Source organism: Bufo bufo, chromosome 6, assembly GCF_905171765.1.
Source record: "Bufo bufo chromosome 6, aBufBuf1.1, whole genome shotgun sequence".
Lineage (NCBI taxonomy): Eukaryota > Metazoa > Chordata > Amphibia > Anura > Bufonidae > Bufo > Bufo bufo.
In genome coordinates, this window is record NC_053394.1 from 347634367 (window position 1) to 347653313 (window position 18947).

The 18947-nt window shown below is 48.6% G+C and overlaps 1 protein-coding gene across 2 annotated transcripts in view; it reads left to right on the plus strand.

The window, feature by feature from the left end:
* Window positions 1-343: 343 nt before the first annotated feature.
* ELMO2 (engulfment and cell motility 2) overlaps window positions 344-18947 on the plus strand; it is a 62244-nt gene continuing 43640 nt past the window's right edge. For both annotated transcript variants that reach the window (XM_040434598.1, XM_040434599.1), the window contains exons 1-5: window positions 344-404; window positions 14278-14406; window positions 15608-15648; window positions 17149-17221; window positions 17500-17550. In XM_040434598.1, coding sequence (XP_040290532.1) covers window positions 14329-14406; window positions 15608-15648; window positions 17149-17221; window positions 17500-17550 — 243 coding nt within the window. In that variant the 5' untranslated portion in view covers window positions 344-404; window positions 14278-14328. The remainder of the gene's footprint in view (window positions 405-14277; window positions 14407-15607; window positions 15649-17148; window positions 17222-17499; window positions 17551-18947) is intronic.

Sequence of the window (18947 nt, forward strand, 5' to 3'; positions counted from 1 at the left end):
TGTATTGCATTTGTAAACACTAGTCCTATATAAAGCTATAGACCCCCTATAGCAGTGCCCAGGACACCCTCCCTCCCACCCCCCTGTATGACACACAGTCACCCTGCTGCGACCAGTCCGGCCGGGGGTCGCTGCCGCTGTGCATTATGGGACGCCTCAACCACTCCGCTCTGCCACTTTAATAAAAGTCAGAGTCCAGGACAACTCGTTGGTGTGTGACAGCGGAGGCAGCCAATGGGCATCAGAGAACAGGATTAGCCACGCCCACACCTGCCATTAGCTTTCCCCGCTCCACGTTTTGATTGACAGATTCCTCGCATCAATGAGCAAACGACTTGGGAAAGCCCGCCCCCGGGGCGTTACCACGGCAACAAGACTGAAGGGAGCGGCGGAGCCGGGAAGAGGTGAGAGAGGGCCTGGGGATGCAGGAACGGGTTAAATCCGGGTCACTTACTGGGGTTTAGTGGGACACTCGGGCTGGAGTGGCCCGAAGGGTGAGGTGGGGGGGCAAAGGCCGGCGAGCCAGGTGTGCGCCGGAGGCATGTAACATGGCCGAGACGTGTGGTGTGAATGCGGCTCTATGTGCGGCGTCTGCCTCTATATTTAGCGCTCTCCGCAGTGTCCGTATCCCCGGAGTGCGCAGGAGACGTCACTGAAGGGTTAATCCATTAACACTTTCATTGCCGCCTCCATACATAGACAGTGTGGTAAAGTCCAGGGTGATGATGGCCACTTACCGAAGCACCCACTGGGGCTCACTGTGCCTCAGGATGGGGGCATTGTCCTTTACATTTCCATAACTGATGACTCCTCGCCCCACTTACCACTACATGTCACCCGTGGGACCCCATCTGTCTCTGTGACCCCCGTGAAAGGTCAGAGTCCATGGATCCATCAGGGCAGGACGGGGTGGGGGTCCTGAGAATCTGACGTCAGGACCAAAACGACATAAGGGCCCGACATACCGGGGGCCCGAGGCTTGGTGCCCAACCAGGTCACAGATGTTCCATGCCGGATGTCACTTGGTACATTTACAAAAAAATAGCGTGGATTTAAAGGGGTTCTCCGGGCACACTTCGCCGCCCCATCTGACGTGGAGAGATGCCGCTGCGTGCTCGGCGGTGGAGTCGCCAAGATGGCACGTACAGTGCGTGGGTCCTTTCCTGGTTAAATGGGCGCATGTGCGATACTTGGACTGTTGCCTTGGCAACCCAGTTCCCAGTCGTGTCCGGTCAGGACAGTGTGCCCGGAGAGCCCCTTTAAGGACACATTCTAGAAAGGAATTAAAGATAGGATTTTCAGGAATTAAAAAATCTACCGATCCAGGCACAAACTTTTTGGCGCGCCCACACTGCACCGATTCCACCTCGTTACCCCACGTGCCTGATACGGTAAGGCGTGCCATAAACTGGTCACCTGACCTGTTGTCGCTATGGAGATTGTGTCAGCGCATACATAGAAGGAGCGGAATCGGTAAGGTTGGCCGGACAGCTGTCTCTCCGGACCCCCATACACATGCATGCTTGGCTCAGCCGAGTATACATGTGTTGTGAATGGGGGCAGACCCCCGCAATGGTGACTTATCTCCTCGAGCATGTTGAAGTCCAGCTGTCCTGTCCTTATTTCCTCGACATCTGCCATCAGGGGGGAGTCGGGAGCCTTCCGAACTCTGTTCTGGACTATCCACTGGTAAGGAGTGGATTAAAGGGGTATTCTGGCTGTAGGACAGGATAGGGGATAACTATTAGATCAGTGAGGGGTCCCACTCTTGGGACCATGAGAATGGGGTCACCCTGAAATGAACGGAGCGGTAGGTCGGGTACGCACACTGCTGCTCAGTCCAAATCTATGGGATTTTCGGAAACAGCCGACCACTGTACTCACTACAACCGGAATCCCCCTATAACTCAGCAGAAAGTGCTCTAGTCTCCTGCAGCGCCTTCGCAGGGGAAATGAAGCATTACACAGAGCGTATGGAAATCAGTGGGCTGTCTCTGTTATGGATAGCCTCGTTCACGCGTCCGTGTGTTGTCCGCGGTCTCCACAGAGCGCTCGCCTCCCCATTGACTTTAATGGGTGTAGGTAGGGGATGCCCTGGAAATACGTGGAATATGGATAGCAAAAAATGAACCCGCTGATTTTTCACGGAACATTGACCGTCATGGATGTCAACACGGATGTGCGAAAGAGGCCTAAATGAGGGGCTCTGCGTTGTGTTTCCTAAGGGTTGGGTCATATGTTTCGGTCATATTTTCCAAAATTCTGACGTGTGAATTAACCCTTAGAGGATGTTTGAAATTGGGTTTCCAAAAACGGACAACCCCCTTAACCCCTACTCTCGTAGTTGCTGATGCAGAGCTGATGACGTCACCGCGGAGCAGAGGAGAACCAGAACTGCACCCAGGATTATTTTTCTGGTTCTCGCCCCACTGTGATCAGTTTGATTTTCTCGGGTGTTACCTTTGCGATGTACATAAGGATTACTGGACCCTTGTATCGTGACGAGGGGCGGAGGGTGCGTGCACGTGTCCTTGTCACTGGTGGTGCTGGATCTGTACTGGTATCGGTCAATAGATTGATCTGGTGATGTCACTGCAGTGGATGAGGGGGAGGGGTAAATGACTTGGGTATACATGACATTGGTTGTATTTCAGCTCAGGGAATATACCTGAAGCCTTTGGGACTAACGTCATGTGAAGAAGGAGTGCGCGGCCCCCGGAGGCCAATAGGGACGCCCCCATCTGGCCGACCAACAAGGAGGATGGAATAGTGCGGTGCTAATTCCAATGCACTCAGTAGATTAAAGTGGTCACCAGTGGTCCCTGCAGGTCAGTGCTCGGCCTGATCCCAGGGGGCGTCCAAATTATGGGTAGCCCTTTATTAGTTCAGCATCACGTTAAAGGGTTTCCCCGAACCTGACGCGCCATTTATCAAAGGAAAGAGCATATAGGAGCTGTTACTGCGGACACTGGGGGTGTGCGGGTGGTATAATACCTACAGGGGAATTCTGGGCAATAACCAAAAATCCAGTTTTGTCCAAGATAGGCGATGGTCAGGATTTGACATCCGCTGCTTTGAGACTACAACTCCCAGCATGCACATCTACCTGGCTGTTCTTGTAACTCCCACAGAAGTGAAAGGAGGATTCTGGGAGTTGTAGTTTGAGAACAGCTGGAGTGCCGGAGGTTCCTGATCCCTGCCCTGCGACTGTCCATGGACTGAGCCTGGTGTAGCTGAGCTGCAGTACCAGACACAACCAGTGTACAAGAGTGGCGCTGTTTCTCATGCACCCTCTTTAATCAGTGCAAAGGCTTTATGTAGGGGTCTTGTTTAAAGTGTGTGAGGTCGTAAATCTGTCGTCTGACAAGTCGTAGTGCAGCGGCTAACCAACCGATGACAACAGCATGTCCGGACTGGAGCTGCAGGCGGCCAGAGACATGAAGGAGGATAGTAGACTGCTTGGTAGGTCGGTGACTACAGTAGCATGCTGCAGCCGTCATGGGTGGTCTCTGCGGCCATGTTATCTGATCACTTGGCTGATTGTGCCTTGGCCTCCATTAGGTTTGTTTTTTTTGCTGTGTAGGCGCACCGCGCTGCCGCTCTGAGGCCCCGACATCTGCCATTGGGGTAGATCCGGAATGACTCTTTAGATAGTCGGCCGGTCCCTCTGAAATCGTGGCCTGTATGGGAATGAATGGTCTTTGACTGACTCAAGCAATTTGTATACAGACGATGAGCACATAAATGGTTACATTTACAGATCCAAAACCTGTGCGTACCATAAAGAAGAACCCGGGAACCCTGCGCGGGGCAGATTGTACTGCTGTGCCCCCGTATGAAACAGGCTGGTACATGTGAGCAATCAGACGAGGCACGGTGATAGAGATGGTATCATGGCAGCTTGTGGGCACTTCACTGTTATCTGTAACCCGCAGCGGGCCATCTGATGTGCAGCACCGCCACAGGCTGCCAGTTTAGTTCGCCCACTGCAGGACTTGTAAGGAGAAGCGCGAGTGGACGCTGAGGTTTCACGCTGACTAATACCGGCTTCCTCCCATCTGCAGCTCACATCTCTGACCTCAGGCCTGGCTGCAGAACCTCCCCGGGCCCCCTGCTGTGGCCCCCGCTTGTCCCGGCTCCTGGTCCTCATTGCTTTCACTTCCTACTGACATGACGAGGAGAATAGTTGATTTCCCACAGTGCACGGGGAAGGAGCCGATATATAGAATGGTATCTGTCTTCAGAGCAGGCTTCTCCAAGCGTATCTAATAGGTCGCACCAGGCAATCTGTTCTGCAGCACAGTGCCCGTATTACCTCTGTAGCAGCACAGTGCCCCTATTACCTCTGTAGCAGCACAGTGCCCCTATTACCTCTGTAGCTGCACAGTGCCCGTATTACCTCTGTAGCAGCACAGTGCCCCTATTACCTCTGTAGCAGCACAGTGCCCGTATTACCTCTGTAGCTGCACAGTGCCCGTATTACCTCTGTAGCAGCACAGTGCCCCTATTACCTCTGTAGCAGCACAGTGCCCCTATTACCTCTGTAGCAGCACAGTGCCCCTATTACCTCTGTAGCAGCACAGTGCCCCTATTACCTCTGTAGCAGCACAGTGCCCCTATTACCTCTGTAGCAGCACAGTGCCCCTATTACCTCTGTAGCTGCACAGTGCCCGTATTACCTCTGTAGCAGCACAGTGCCCCTATTACCTCTGTAGCAGCACAGTGCCCCTATTACCTCTGTAGCAGCACAGTGCCCCTATTACCTCTGTAGCAGCACAGTGCCCCTATTACCTCTGTAGCAGCACAGTGCCCCTATTACCTCTGTAGCTGCACAGTGCCCCTATTACCTCTGTAGCTGCACAGTGCCCCTATTACCTCTGTAGCTGCACAGTGCCCGTATTACCTCTGTAGCTGCACAGTGCCCGTATTACCTCTGTAGCAGCACAGTGCCCGTATTACCTCTGTAGCAGCACAGTGCCCGTATTACCTCAGTAGCAGCACAGCGCCCCTATTCCCCCTGTAGCAGCACAGCGCCCGTATTACCTCTGTAGCAGCACAGTGCCCCTATTACCTCTGTAGCAGCACAGTGCCCGTATTACCTCTGTAGCAGCACAGTGCCCGTATTACCTCTGTAGCTGCACAGTGCCCGTATTACCTCTGTAGCAGCACAGTGCCCGTATTACCTCTGTAGCAGCACAGTGCCCCTATTACCTCTGTAGCAGCACAGTGTCCCTATTACCTCTGTAGCAGCACAGTGCCCGTATTACCTCTGTAGCAGCACAGCGCCCGTATTACCTCTGTAGCAGCACAGCGCCCGTATTACCTCTGTAGCAGCACAGCGCCCGTATTACCTCTGTAGCAGCACAGCGCCCCTATTACCTCTGTAGCTGCACAGCGCCCCTATTACCTCTGTAGCTGCGCCAAACAAATGACACCAGTGCAGCACCAGCAGTATTCTCCCACTTCCTGTCCTTCCCCCCCCACTGGGAAACCTCATTCTCCCCCTTCCTGCCCACCCCCCCCCACTAGCAGCAGTATTCTACCTATTCTTGCATCTCCTTCACTGGGGAACAGCATCCTTTCCTTTTCTGCTCCTCCCCCACTGGTAGCAGCATTTTCCAGCTTCCCGCTCATCCCCCATTGGCAGCAGCATTCTCTCCCTTTCTTCCTCTCCCTCACTAGCAGCAGAATTCTCCCCATTCCTGCCCGACCCCCACTAGCAGCAGCATTCTTCCCATTCCTGCACCCCCCCCCCCCCACACACACACTGCTAAACAGTATTCTCCCCCTTTCGCGCATTGGTGCAGGATTGTCCTGCCTTTCAAACATTCCCCCATTGACAGCTGCATTGCCCCCCTTCCTAACTTTCCTGCACTGGCAGCAGCATTGTCCCCTTCACACTCCTTCACTGTTAGCAGCATTACCTCACTTCCAACCCTCTCCCACTATAACAGCATTGTCCTAAGCACCCCTTCTCCTAACGTAGTGATATTCTCCCCCTTCCCCATTTCCACCGTGCCCAAACTGGCAGGAGCTCACATGGTGCTGGATGTGGGAGGGGGGTATCAGGAGAGCTCTCCAGGCTCCTCTCTTTCTCCACAGTTTAGTAGTCTCAGGACCTGAGCACCCATGTTCCTTCACGACATTACCAGCCTAGACTGCTGGAGATATCGCTTTGAGCCGATGCCCAGGACCCGAACCTGTGCAGTGGAGTTCAAGGGAACCTGTCACCTGGATTTTGTGTATAGAGCTGAGGACATGGGTTGCTAGATGACCGCTAGCACATCCACAATATCCAGTCCCCATAGCTCTGTGTGCTTTTATTGTGTAAAAAAAACAATTTGAGACATATGCAAATTAACCTGAGATGAGTCCTGTACGTGAGATCAATCAGGGACAGGACTCATCTCAGGTTAAGTTGCATATGTATGAAATCTTTTTTTTTTTACACAATAAAAGCACACAGAGCTATGGGGACTGGATATTGCGGATGTGCTAGCGGTGATCTAGCAACCCATGTCCTCGGCTCTATACACAAAATCCCGGTGACAGGTTCCCTTCAGTACCAGGCATTCACTTGCTGTGTGGATTTTCACTGTGGATTTCCCTCCGTTCAATGCACCAGGAGTAAAATCCACAATCCGCAAAATCCGCACAGTTTTGAGAGGAGATCCACATACACTTCCTACAAAGGAGCAATGTTATGTAACGTCCAAGTATTTCTGGCCTGGTTGTGCTCGGTTGGGGTGCCAGTGTACATTTTGCTCTGTGCCACTTGTCCTTAGCGCCCAGCTATCCGCCTCCAGACACGGAGATGCACTAGAGAAGCTGGACTATCGCGGTAGGCTCGTCACTCATTCACGTAGTGATGGTTGGTAGCAGCTCCGCTGCTTTGCCACCCGAGGGGGAACGTATTCTGGCAGTCAGAGTGAAGCAGACTCCTCGTGTGCCAGCAGCCAGAAGGCACTGGTGCTCGTCGGAGAGGCGGATGTGACAAACACTGGTGGAGAGCAGATGATTCCTGCCACCATAATGTCTGCCGCACTGTGATGAGTCTGTTCTGGGACTTGGCTGGAAGCCACAGCCTCCTAGTCAGCGAGGTCAGCCGCGGCTAGTGATCGAAAAGATGGACATCTGAGTGCGATACTGTCCTGGACATTTGTAGGACTCTGTCTGGATTCAGGGGGGTCTACACAGCGTTTTAGTGGAGTGTTTCTGCAGTTTAGCATTTTTTTTTTTTGTGTGTATTTTTCACGGTAAAAACAGATGTTAGGCTACTTTCACACTAGCGTTTAAGTTTTCTGGTATTGAGTTCTGTCATAGGGGCTCAATACCGGAAAAAAAAAACGCTTCCGTTTTGTCCCCATTCATTGTCAATGGACACAAAACTGAACTGAACAGAAGAGTGATCCAAAATGCATTCCGTTCCGTTTAGTCGCGTTCCCATACCGGAGAGCAAACTGCAACATGTAGTTTGCTTTCCGTCCTGGGATGCGGAGTAAGACGGATCCGGCATGACCCCCAATGCAAGTCAATGGGGATGGATCCGTTTTCTCTGCCACAATACAAAAAAGGGATCCGTCCCCCATTCACTTTCAATGGAGCTCATGACTGATCCGTCTTGGCAATGTTAAAGATAATACAACCGGATCCGTTCATAACGGATGCAGATGGTTGTATTATCAGTAACGGAAGCGTTTTTGCTGAACCCTGCCGGATCCATAAAAACGCTAGTGTGAAAGTAGCCTTAGCTGGAAATATGAAACACGTGGTGTTCTTGCTCATTAGATCACGTTTTTGTCTTTCTTTCTCCATTTAAAAAAATGCAGCATGCTGGAGCTTTTGGTGCAATTTCAGGTGTTTTCACATCTCTGTAGGGCCTAGTGTAAATTGACATCACCTATAAGTTGGCGTAGCTGTAATCCAAAAAAGGCGCCAGAATTTTGGCGCACAGAGGCACCTTTAGGCCACAACCCTTTTCCCGAGAAGTCACCTCCCTTGTCCGGCAAGCCGTATAATGCTTACAAAAGTGTGTAAAACGGTTGGTAATTGTGACGCAGAGCATGCCCGCCAGTTTTTTTTTTTACCACAAAAAAAAGTAACAGGTGGAGTTGCGCTGTAAGGCCTCTTGGACATCACCGCATCCGTTTTGTGGCCCTCAAACCGCGGATCCACCAAACATGGATAACGGCCATGTTCATGCTGCACTTTCTGCAGGCCCTGTTCTAGAACTGCCTATTCTTGGCGGCAAAACGGAGAAGAACAGGACATGTTCTGTCGGCGGCACGCACATATGGATGCAGAGGGCGCTCATTTTTTTGCAGCCTCGTTGCATCCGATCCGCAAAAAATGTGGCATCAGATGTGGAAAACATATGGTTGTGTGCATGAGACCTAATACTGGACAAGCAGACCTCCATATTCTCTAGAGGCCGATAGCGTCCGCCGGCCACTATTGCAGGTAGAAAAGCATCACGCTGGCTTACGGTGGAGCGGTGAGAGTAGCTGGACTGGAGAGGAGGTGTCCCCCTGTGTATGACATTTAGGCCACCTTTACATTTTGTGGAATATGTGCGTTTTTTCTGCGTGGATTCCCGTTCGGAAAAAACGCAGCGTATTACAGTACCAGCAAAGTGTATGAGGCTGCAGAAATCTCATGTACACTTTGCAGATATTTTCCATGCGGATTTCTAAATCTGCAGCATGTCTTTTCTGTTTGCGGTTTTAGCTGCGGATTTCACCTTTTTTCAATAAAGGGTGAGATCTGCGGAAAAACGGTATCAAATCCGCACCACAAACCACTGTTAGACATTTCAGATTATGGTGCAGAAACGCACATAGATCCACCAGAAATTTTTGCGGATCTTATGTTCGTTCACCCGTGTGCAGGTGGCCTTAGGCCTCCTGCACAAGACCATACCCATTTTACGGTCCGCAAATCACGAATATGTAAAACATGGATGTGGTCCGTGAGCATCCCCTCAATTTTCGCAGGACCTACTGTAAAAATGTTCTATAATTTACGGACGGGAGGCACAGATACACACAGCACATGGACCCATAGAAAATAGTCCATGTGCGATCCGCAAAAAATGCAGACCAAAAATCGTGTGCATGAGGCCTCACAGGGAGGAATTTCCACAGGCAGGTTTGCTGCAGATTTCACCCAGGGCATTGCAAAGATCACATCCGCACCGTGTGTCCTTGCAGGGTTTTTCTGCCGTGTGCAGATGCGATTTTGTTGGCACTGTAAGGCCTCTCTCACACGGGCATCGCGTGTGAGGGCCGGATAGGATGCGGTTGCGTCGCGGGAAAATCATGCGATTTTTGCCTGTGAGTGAGGTGAGTTTTGTATGCAATTGCGTTGCGTTCTTCAGTTTTTTTCCACGCCAGTGCAATGCGTTTTGCTAGCACGTGAGAAAAAACTGAATGTGGTACCCAGACCCAAACCGGACTTCTTCACTGAAGTTCGGGTTTGGGTTCGGTGTTCTGTAGATTTTAATATTTTTCCTTATAACATGGTTATAAGGGAAAATAATAGCATTCTGAATATAGAATGCTAAGTAAAATAGGGCTGGAGGGGTTAAAAAATAAAAATAATTTAACTCACCTCATCCACTTGTTCGCGCAGCCCGTCTCGTCTTCTGTCTTCTTCTTTGAGGACCTGGGAGAAAAGGACCTTTGGTGATGTCACTGCGCTCATCACATGGTCCATCACCATGGTGATGGATCATGTGATGGACCATGTGATGAGCGCAGTGACATCACCAAAGGTCCTTTTCTCCCAGGTCCTCAAAGAAGAAGACAGAAGACGAGACGGGCTGCGCGAACAAGTGGATGAGGTGAGTTAAATTATTATTATTTTTTTAACCCCTTCATCCCTATTTTACTTAGCATTCTGTATTAAGAATGATATTATTTTCCCTTATAACCACGTTATAAGGGAAAATAATAATGATCGGGTCCCCATCCAGATCGTCTCCTAGCAACCGTGCGTGAAAATCGCACCGCATCCGCACTTGCTTGCAGATGCTTGCGATTTTCACGCAGCCCCATTCATTTCTATGGGGCCTGCGTTGCGTGAAAAACGCTCAATATAGAGCTTCCTGCGATTTTCACCAACGCACAAGTGATGCGTGAAAATCACCGCTCATGTGCACAGCCTCATTGAAATGAATATGTCCGGATTCAGTGCGGGTACTATGCGTTCACCTCACGCATTGCACCCGCGCGGAAAACTCGCCCGTGTGAAAGGGGCCTAATAGTCTGCACGATGTCTGCCCACTGTTCCATGGCAGAAAACCTGTGGAGCATGTGTTCTGTGTAGATGAAGAGCAGATTTTTCCTTCCATAATATCCAATGCAGAATGCTTGGCGGAAACCTGAGGCTGATATGCATCTCTGCAATCCATGTCTAGCCACCTACCATGGTTTCCGCACAGAAATGATGGCAAAAATAGACATAAATTATTATTATTATTTTTTTTATATATGACGTGGCTGTCAAATCTGCTTGGGTTTACCTGTTTAGTCCCTGTCAGCCCCTCTAGTGTTACTGTTTTGCCAAAATGGAGGCAATGGGCAGGTATATACTTCAAACTGGAAATGAGGTGTAAGCCCTGATTTGACGTTGGGGAAGGGGTGCTGCTTACTGGGCATTCATTAGGGCTCACTGCTTGGTTGTCCCACAAAGAACAGGATATAAAGTGCATTCGGAAAGTCCTTTCTTTCCCTTTTTTCACATTTAGTTCAGTTGCTAGTTTTCGCTCATTCTGCTCTCAATACCTCATCATGAGAAAGTGAAACAGGATTTTAGAAATGAAAATGAAAAACTAAAATCTCACAAGGACATGAGTATTCAGAGCCTTTGCTGTGCCACCAGGCATTGAGCGCTGGAGGCCTCCCATTTCTTGATCATCTTTCAGATGTTTCTATGCCTTGATTGGAGCCCACCCTTGGTAAATCCAGTTGATTAGACATGACTTGGAAAGACACAGATGATAACGCATATCGGAGCAAAAACCAAGCCATGAGGAGGAAAGAACTGCCTGTAGAGCTCAGAGACAGGATTATGTGGAGGCCCAGATCTGGAGAAGCGGACAAAAACATTTCTACTGCACTAAGGGGAAATGCACACGATCAGGATTGCGTGCGGAAAATCCGCTCCGTAGGTCATGTACTTTGTATTCTATGAGAACTTGAAATTCTCAATGCACACGATGAAGATTTTTTTTCCGCGCGGATTTTGACCTACAGTGCAGATTTTAAAGTCCGCAGCATGTCAATATTTTCTTTTTCCTGACCGGGTTTTCTCTATTCACTTTAATGGAGAGAGTAAAATCCGCACAAATTGATCCGGATTTCCTTGTGAACACCTGCGGATTTCAGTGCGGAATGTCCACATATAAATCCTAAAGGGTAAATTCACACGATCAGGATTGCGTGCGGAAAATCCGCACCATAGGTCATGTACCTAGTATTCGATGAGAATTTTAAATTATCAATGCACTATGCGGATTTTGACGTGCTGTGCGGATTTTAAAATCCGCAGCATGTCAATATTTTTTTTTTTTCCTGACCGGATTTTCTCCATTCACTTAGTAAAATCCGGAGGCAGAAAATCGGCATGCAAATCCACATCACTTGATACGGATTTGCCTGCGAGCACCTGCGGATTTCAGTGCGGATTCTCGGCACATGAATCCTGAACGTGTGCATGTACCCTTAACGTGCACAGTGGCCTCCGTAATTCTTAAATGGAAGAAGTTTAGAACAACAGGAACCTTCCTAGAGCTGGCCTCCCCACCAAACTACTGGTCTGCGCATGCGCAGTTCTTTCTAGCGTTGAGAAATTTTAATACCGTATCCGTTATTCCGGAAAGACGGATCCGGTATTTCAATGAATAAGTCTAACGGATCCGGAAAAAAACACATCCGTTTGCATACAGATTTCCAAATCCCGTTGCCGGAACTGCCTGCCGGATTCTAACAGCGCTAGTGTGAAAGTACCCTTAATCCTAAGTAAAGGGTCTGAATACTTAGGTCAGTGCAAGATTTTAGTTTTTCCTTTTCAATAAACTAGCAACGATTTCTACCATTCAGTCTTCACTTTCTGAAAAGTGCAGAACGATGGGGAAGTTTAGCACAAGGCCACAACATAACAAAGTGTGAAAAAAGTGACAGGATCTGAAGACATTCAGACATTTTGTTTTTACTTGTGGAGGAAACTGCTTCAATTAAAAATCGACAGCGACACATCGGATGATGATGTTCGGTCTCGGAGCCCCCCCACCGACATCCTGAGTGAACAGGCCACAACAATCTATAGAGGTCCTGATACGGCTGAACCCCCAAACATCCAATCAATATGTATGTCTCGACCCGGGACACCTTCTCAAGCCCTCGTATGGTCTCCTCTCTAGAGGTATTAGGCCCCACGATGTGTACTACACGCAGCGTAGTACAGTACCCGCTAAGGAGCTGACATTTTCAGAATCTCATCTGCACGGATGCAGAAATTTTCCACCTGTTGCGAATTTTGGAATTTGCAGCTTGTCAATTGTTTGTGCGGATTTTCAGTGCAGCTCTCGCCCTTTGCAATGCGGATTTTGGTGCGGAAATGCGTGAAGTGAGCATGAAAATCGAGGGGGGAAATCTGCATAAACTGCAGAGTATGTCAGCAAGGAAAGCTGAGTGTCCAAAGCCGTGTTATCCCGTAGCATGCCCGGACGGGGGCAGCCATATAGGTGTAGTGTGCTGGGCTGATGTATGGGATACGCAGGTGTAGAGAACGGTTATTGGGGGTAAGATTGGGAGGAGCTTGTTGTTAGATGGCGTCACCGCCGAACGCTTGCTTTACACGGATACATGAGCTCCGTGGGAATTGCCATAGAAACAGAAGTCTGGATCCCATAGCTCCTAAGTATCGCCCATATGTGCCCTGCACATACGTGACTTTACAGCAGACATACTACGTGTCAGCTTCTCAATAGATGTAATCCCCTCTATGTGCGCAACGTGGGAACAGCGAGTGGGCGACATTCTCTCTCATCGGCGCCGTGTTTATTTCAGGGGAATCCTGTAGCCTCGCTGGATACTATCGGAGGGGGCAGCTGTCCTGGCAGAGGCGCCAGCAAGATCCTCCCGAGCAGCCTTTCCTGGCCATTATATTGTATTCTTTATTTCTTTCCCGCACATGAATCGTCTGCAGCCAGCCATTACATTTTGTGTTACGTCGTCAGACTCTATTCAGACGGCATCTGCAGCATTCAATTAACGAGTGCATCCAGAAAGCTGTCGGCGAATAAATTAAGCATACCGATGAATAGCGTGGCATATGGCGCTGTTCTGTACAGAGCCATCCAGTAATCAGTATAACACGCGGTATATTTTTTTTTAACATGGCTGCCTATGAGTGACGCATGCCAATCTGTGGCATCCATTAAAGGGGTATTCTGGTATACTATACTGATAGCCTAACCTCAGGATAGGAGACCAGTATCTGATTGCTGTGGATCCGACTCCCGACACCCAAACTGATCAGTTGTTTGAAAAGACCAGGGCTCTGCGGCCTCCTCACAGCTAAGGCTACTTTCACACTCTCGTTTTGGGTGGATCCGTCATGGATCTGCAAAAAACGGATCCGTTACAATAATACAACCGCATGCATCATTCATGAACGGATCCGTTTGTTTTATCTGTAACATAGCCAAGACGGATTCGTCATGAACTCTATTGAAAGTCAATGGAGGCGGATCCGTTTTTTTTATTGTGTCAGAGAAAACAGATCCGTCCCCATTGACTTACAGTCTGTGCCAGGACGGATCCATTCGGCTCAGTTTCGTCAAGCGGACATCAAAACGCTACAGGCAGCGTTTTGGTGTCCGCCTCCAGAGCAGAATGGTGACTTATCGGAGGCAAACTGATGCATTCTGAACGGATCCTTTTCCATTCAGAATGCATTAGGGCAAAACTGATCCGTTTTGGACCGCTTGTGAGAGCCCTGAACGGATCTCACAAACGGAAAGTGAAAACGCCAGTAGCCTAAGCCTAATTCAGCTTTTTTTTGGTCTGGTCTGAGGTCTGCATTAAAGGGATGGGGGGGGGGGGGGGGGGGGGGCATTCAAAATTTTGCTGTGGGGCACAGTCAGTTCTATTTTAGCCACTTTTCATCAGTTACAAAGAGTCAGAAAACCCTTTAAGCAAATTAGTTTTTTTCTGCTAAAAAATGTCTTATAGTCAAAAAAATGCTTTAATTATGTTCTTTTTCCTTTTTCAGAGCTGAGTGAGAGCTCCAGCGGAAGGCTGGCTAGCAAAGCCACCAGGCAACATGCCTCCACCGCCAGATATAGTGAAGGTAGCCATTGAGTGGCCTGGAGCTAATGCCCAGCTGATTGAAATAGACCAGGTGAGCAAAGTGGGAGAAATTATTTACATGGACATTGCATAAGCTACTTACACATCAGTGTTTTGGCATTCCGGTTTTGAGATCCAACAGAGGCTTTCAAAACCAGGCCAAAACGGTTTATTTTAGGGCCAATGTATTGTGAATGGGGTATGCTCCATTCATGATGCATTCCGTTCCGGCAGCACTTTGTTTTGTGACACCGCTGCAAGCTGCAGTTTTGTGTCCGGTCATCGAAACAGAACAAACCCGATCCATCACTAAAACCAATGAAAGTCAGTGGTGCCGGATCAGTTTTTTTCCGAATCCTAAAAAAAACAGATCTGTCACCCATTGACTTACATTGTTTTTAGTGATGGATCTGGTTTGTTCCATTTCAATTTAACACAACCACGTCCTAACGGAATGGATGCATCCTGATGTATTAAATCAAACGGAACCGTTTTGGTCCAGTTTTGAGATCATCTGCCGGATCTCAAAAGCTGAAACCAAAATGCAGATGTGAAAGTAGCCATACACAGCCATGTGTACACACGAATACAGGTTAAAAGGGGTTATCCAAGTGTATTCCCCTGCCTGGATCACTGGTAGGTGCAGTAGGACATGCATGATAATGGCTGGGTGTCATGCAGTTGTCTAAACAGTGAGCAGTTAAGTCTCTGTATGCCCAGTGTCGGAATGGGTGGGATAGTGTGCCCCGACAAGCCCATTAATCCCTTCTTTCACCAGGGTGTTCAAATATGTCACCAGCAGAAGTGAGTTCTTACCCAGCATTGCAGATATATGTCTTGGTGATCAGGCAGTGATAGATCTAGATCAGCCCATCTGAACAAACCCTTCTTCAAATGAGGACCTGCTAGTGACCAGGTCTTCACTGTGCGTCCAGCAGCCGATCAGCTTCTATTGGTAGGTGACTCTGTGGACGGCCATATTTCTCCTGCAGTCGCTGCTCTTTGATTTCTACAAAGGGTCTGGAATGGCAGCGACTGCTCTTTAGTAACCAGTTTGGTTGAAAACACAACTGAGATGTAAGGGGGCTGCCACACGTCCCTGCTGTGCTGCATTTTGTGTGCAGCAAAAAAACACTAATGCCTTTTTTATGTGTTTTTTTACTGCACTCAAAACACAGCACAGCCCCAATGTGTGGCAGCCCCCCGAAGTGAAGCTGTGCGTTATCCTAATTTCCACCTATTTTCTCTTGTAGAAACGGCCTCTGGCATCGATTATCAAGGAGGTGTGTGATGGGTGAGTACAATTTTTATTAGGATGAGACACCATGCAGTCTAAAAATGTGGCCGACATCACAGGCTAGGAAATAACTGGGGACAATATGTGTATCTTCTGGTAGAGGGTAACACTGAAATGGACAGATTGTAAGCTTGTCTGAAGAGTTCAGTTTGTAGGTTTCATTTAAAGGTTTGCAGGTAGGTAAAGGTGGTAGGTAGTTTGCTGTAGTGATTTTCAGGGAGGCAAGAAAGAAAAGAGCTGAAGTCTTGTGTGCGGTAATAGTGGAGAAATATATGGAGGAGCCAGGTTGAAGAGCCTTGTTAGGGTGTGGAAATAATATTCACTGGGTAGGTAGTAGCCAAAGAATTGACTCGCAAACATTAGAAAAGTAGACAAAGAGGTGAAATAGAAAAGATGGAAGCCAGTCTAGTGAACGACCAAGATGGAAGGCAGTCTAGTGAACGACCAAGATGGAAGGCAGTCTAGTGAACGACCAGGATGGAAGGCAGTCTAGTGAACGACCAGGATGGAAGGCAGTCTAGTGAACGACCAGGATGGAAGGCAGTCTAGTGAACGACCAGGATGGAAGGCAGTCTAGTGAACGACCAGGATGGAAGGCAGTCTAGTGAACGACCAGGATGGAAGGCAGTCTAGTGAACGACCAGGATGGAAGGCAGTATAGTGAACGACCAGGATGGAAGGCAGTCTAGTGAACGACCAGGATGGAAGGCAGTCTAGTGAACGACCAGGATGGAAGGCAGTCTAGTGAACGACCAGGATGGAAGGCAGTCTAGTGAACGACCAGGATGGAAGGCAGTCTAGTGAACGACCAGGATGGAAGGCAGTCTAGTGAACGACCAGGATGGAAGGCAGTCTAGTGAACGACCAGGATGGAAGGCAGTCTAGTGAACGACCAGGATGGAAGGCAGTCTAGTGAACGACCAGGATGGAAGGCAGTCTAGTGAACGACCAGGATGGAAGGCAGTCTAGTGAACGACCAGGATGGAAGGCAGTCTAGTGAACGACCAGGATGGAAGGCAGTCTAGTGAACGACCAGGATGGAAGGCAGTCTAGTGAACGACCAGGATGGAAGGCAGTCTAGGGCTGCAGACAGGCTTATTAAAAAAAAGAAGTGATGTCACGTCCATCATTCACGTGACTGCTCATCCAATCTGTGGCCTCACCAGTCATTTTTGTATGAATGGCATGTGATCGCCGAGGTCAGAGATTGCCTGCACTGTTATGTGAACGGTGGATATGACATCATCACTTCCAGTCTGATGGGTGCTGGAAACCCAGGGGACAGTACCCGCATCACTGGAATGAAGGGATCTTTAGCAGGTGACTTACTTTTATTTATTTTTTCTTCCTTTTTATAAGCCTGTCTGCTGACCTGAGAATTTTAAAAACTTCTGGGCAACCCCTTTAAGAAGATTAGGTTTCTTTGAATACAAACTTCACTTCTTATTATCTAAATTGGTCGTATGAAGATTTTTTATTTTTTTTTCTATTGCTTAGGTGGTCGTTACCAAACCCAGAATTTTATGCCTTTCGCTATGCAGATGGGCCCCAACTGTACATCACTGAGCAGGTGAGTCGCTGTGCACCACTATACGACCTCTTGGTAGGGGGGTGGGTAAAAAGGGCGCAGAGATAGCAAGTAAATCGGTGCCTGAAGGGGCCCAAAGGCCTCTCTGCCATATAGGAATGCACCAGTATTATAAATGGTACCTGGAAGGTGGGGGGCTGTTATATATTTTACATCGGGGTCCAGGAGCTTCATGTTACTTACACCTCTTGTATTGCGTTACCTATTTCTTTTGCTCTTTTTGGGCCATTTCTCTGTATTGACATCCTGTAGTATTTCAGACTCGAGGAGACATAAAGAATGGAACCATTTTACGCCTGGCTGTGTCGCCGGTAAGTTATATTTGCCCTTTTGGATTTTGACGAACCCTACCTCAATCCCCCTTCGTGACCCTGTGCAACACAGTTCAGCAAAGCTCCCATTATAAACCATGGTTAAATAACATTTATGAAACTGTGGTCAGTTAAAGAAGAATTGTAGTTGAGGTCTGAAGAATTAAAATTAAAGGGGTTGTCCAGTTCCAGAAAAAAATATCTGCCTGAATTGTAATAAAATAACAAACAAAGCAGTACTCACCTCTTCAGTCCCCTGGCCATCCATTGCAGATGCCAGGGATCTGACACTTGACTGCTGCAGACATTCAGTGGCCTCAGCAGTTACGTGCATTACTACTGGCATCACCGCTCGGCTGCAGCAGTCACATTGTGGTATGGCAGGTCATTGCTAGCTGCCTTTAAACCAAGACTGGTAGGGGGCCATCTGAGCATCTGCTGCTATGTCTTAGATGATGTGTAGGAGCAATTTTATTTTCGGCCCATCGTTAGGGCTCATTTAATCCTTGCATGGTAGACTAAAGGTCCTTTTACATGGTCCAGTGAGGTGGCAGATTATTGGGGATGAGTTTTTGTATAAACGCGTGTTCCCGATTATCTGCGAGTGTAAAAGGTGCCGCCGACCACCCGATGAATGAGCAAGCGCCCTAATGATCCAGGTGATCTGGTCTTTCTGCCGACCCCTATGGGCGGAGAAACAATGATTTCCTATGAAGATAAATGCTTGCTATATTAATTGCTTGTCCCCATACAGCGGCAGGTAAGTGCAGCCCCCATCCCCGCTGATGATCAGGCAATTATCAGGGACGTCTACTTAGTTCACGATACTCTCCCTGATCATCTGTCTGTGTAAAAGGATCTTAAGTTGAAAAGTGAGTCTGAGGTAGTCTCATCAGTGACGCATGTTGCTGCTCTCTCCCTTCCAATGCATTACACGGCAGCTCTAGATTGGCTGCTGTATAATTAGCACAAGCTCACCAAGAAGTCATTGTATGTTATAAGCTGGTCTGCCGGCTGAGCTTCTGAGCTGATTTATGACCAATTCAAAGTTCAACTTTGTTTTGGTCATATGTCGGCTTAGAAGATCATTTGGGCAGAGAGAGAGGGGCTGGAGACTGGGCCGCCAGAGGAGCTTTCTGACGGATTACACTGTGAACGGCGTTCTGCAGCCTGCTATATACTCTAGTCCATAGAAAGTACAGAAGACTTGAGGTACGAAATTGGCTTTTCAGACAAAAATACATGCAGTTATGTGGAAAAACAAAACAAAAACTGCACCAAAGGGTGCCAAGAGGTTTCCTTTAAGTCAGGAAAGAATGACTATAAGCTCCAGGCATCATGCAGTTGCTACTAGTGTTGCGCAAACTTCTATTTTCAAGTTCGGCGTACAAGGTTCG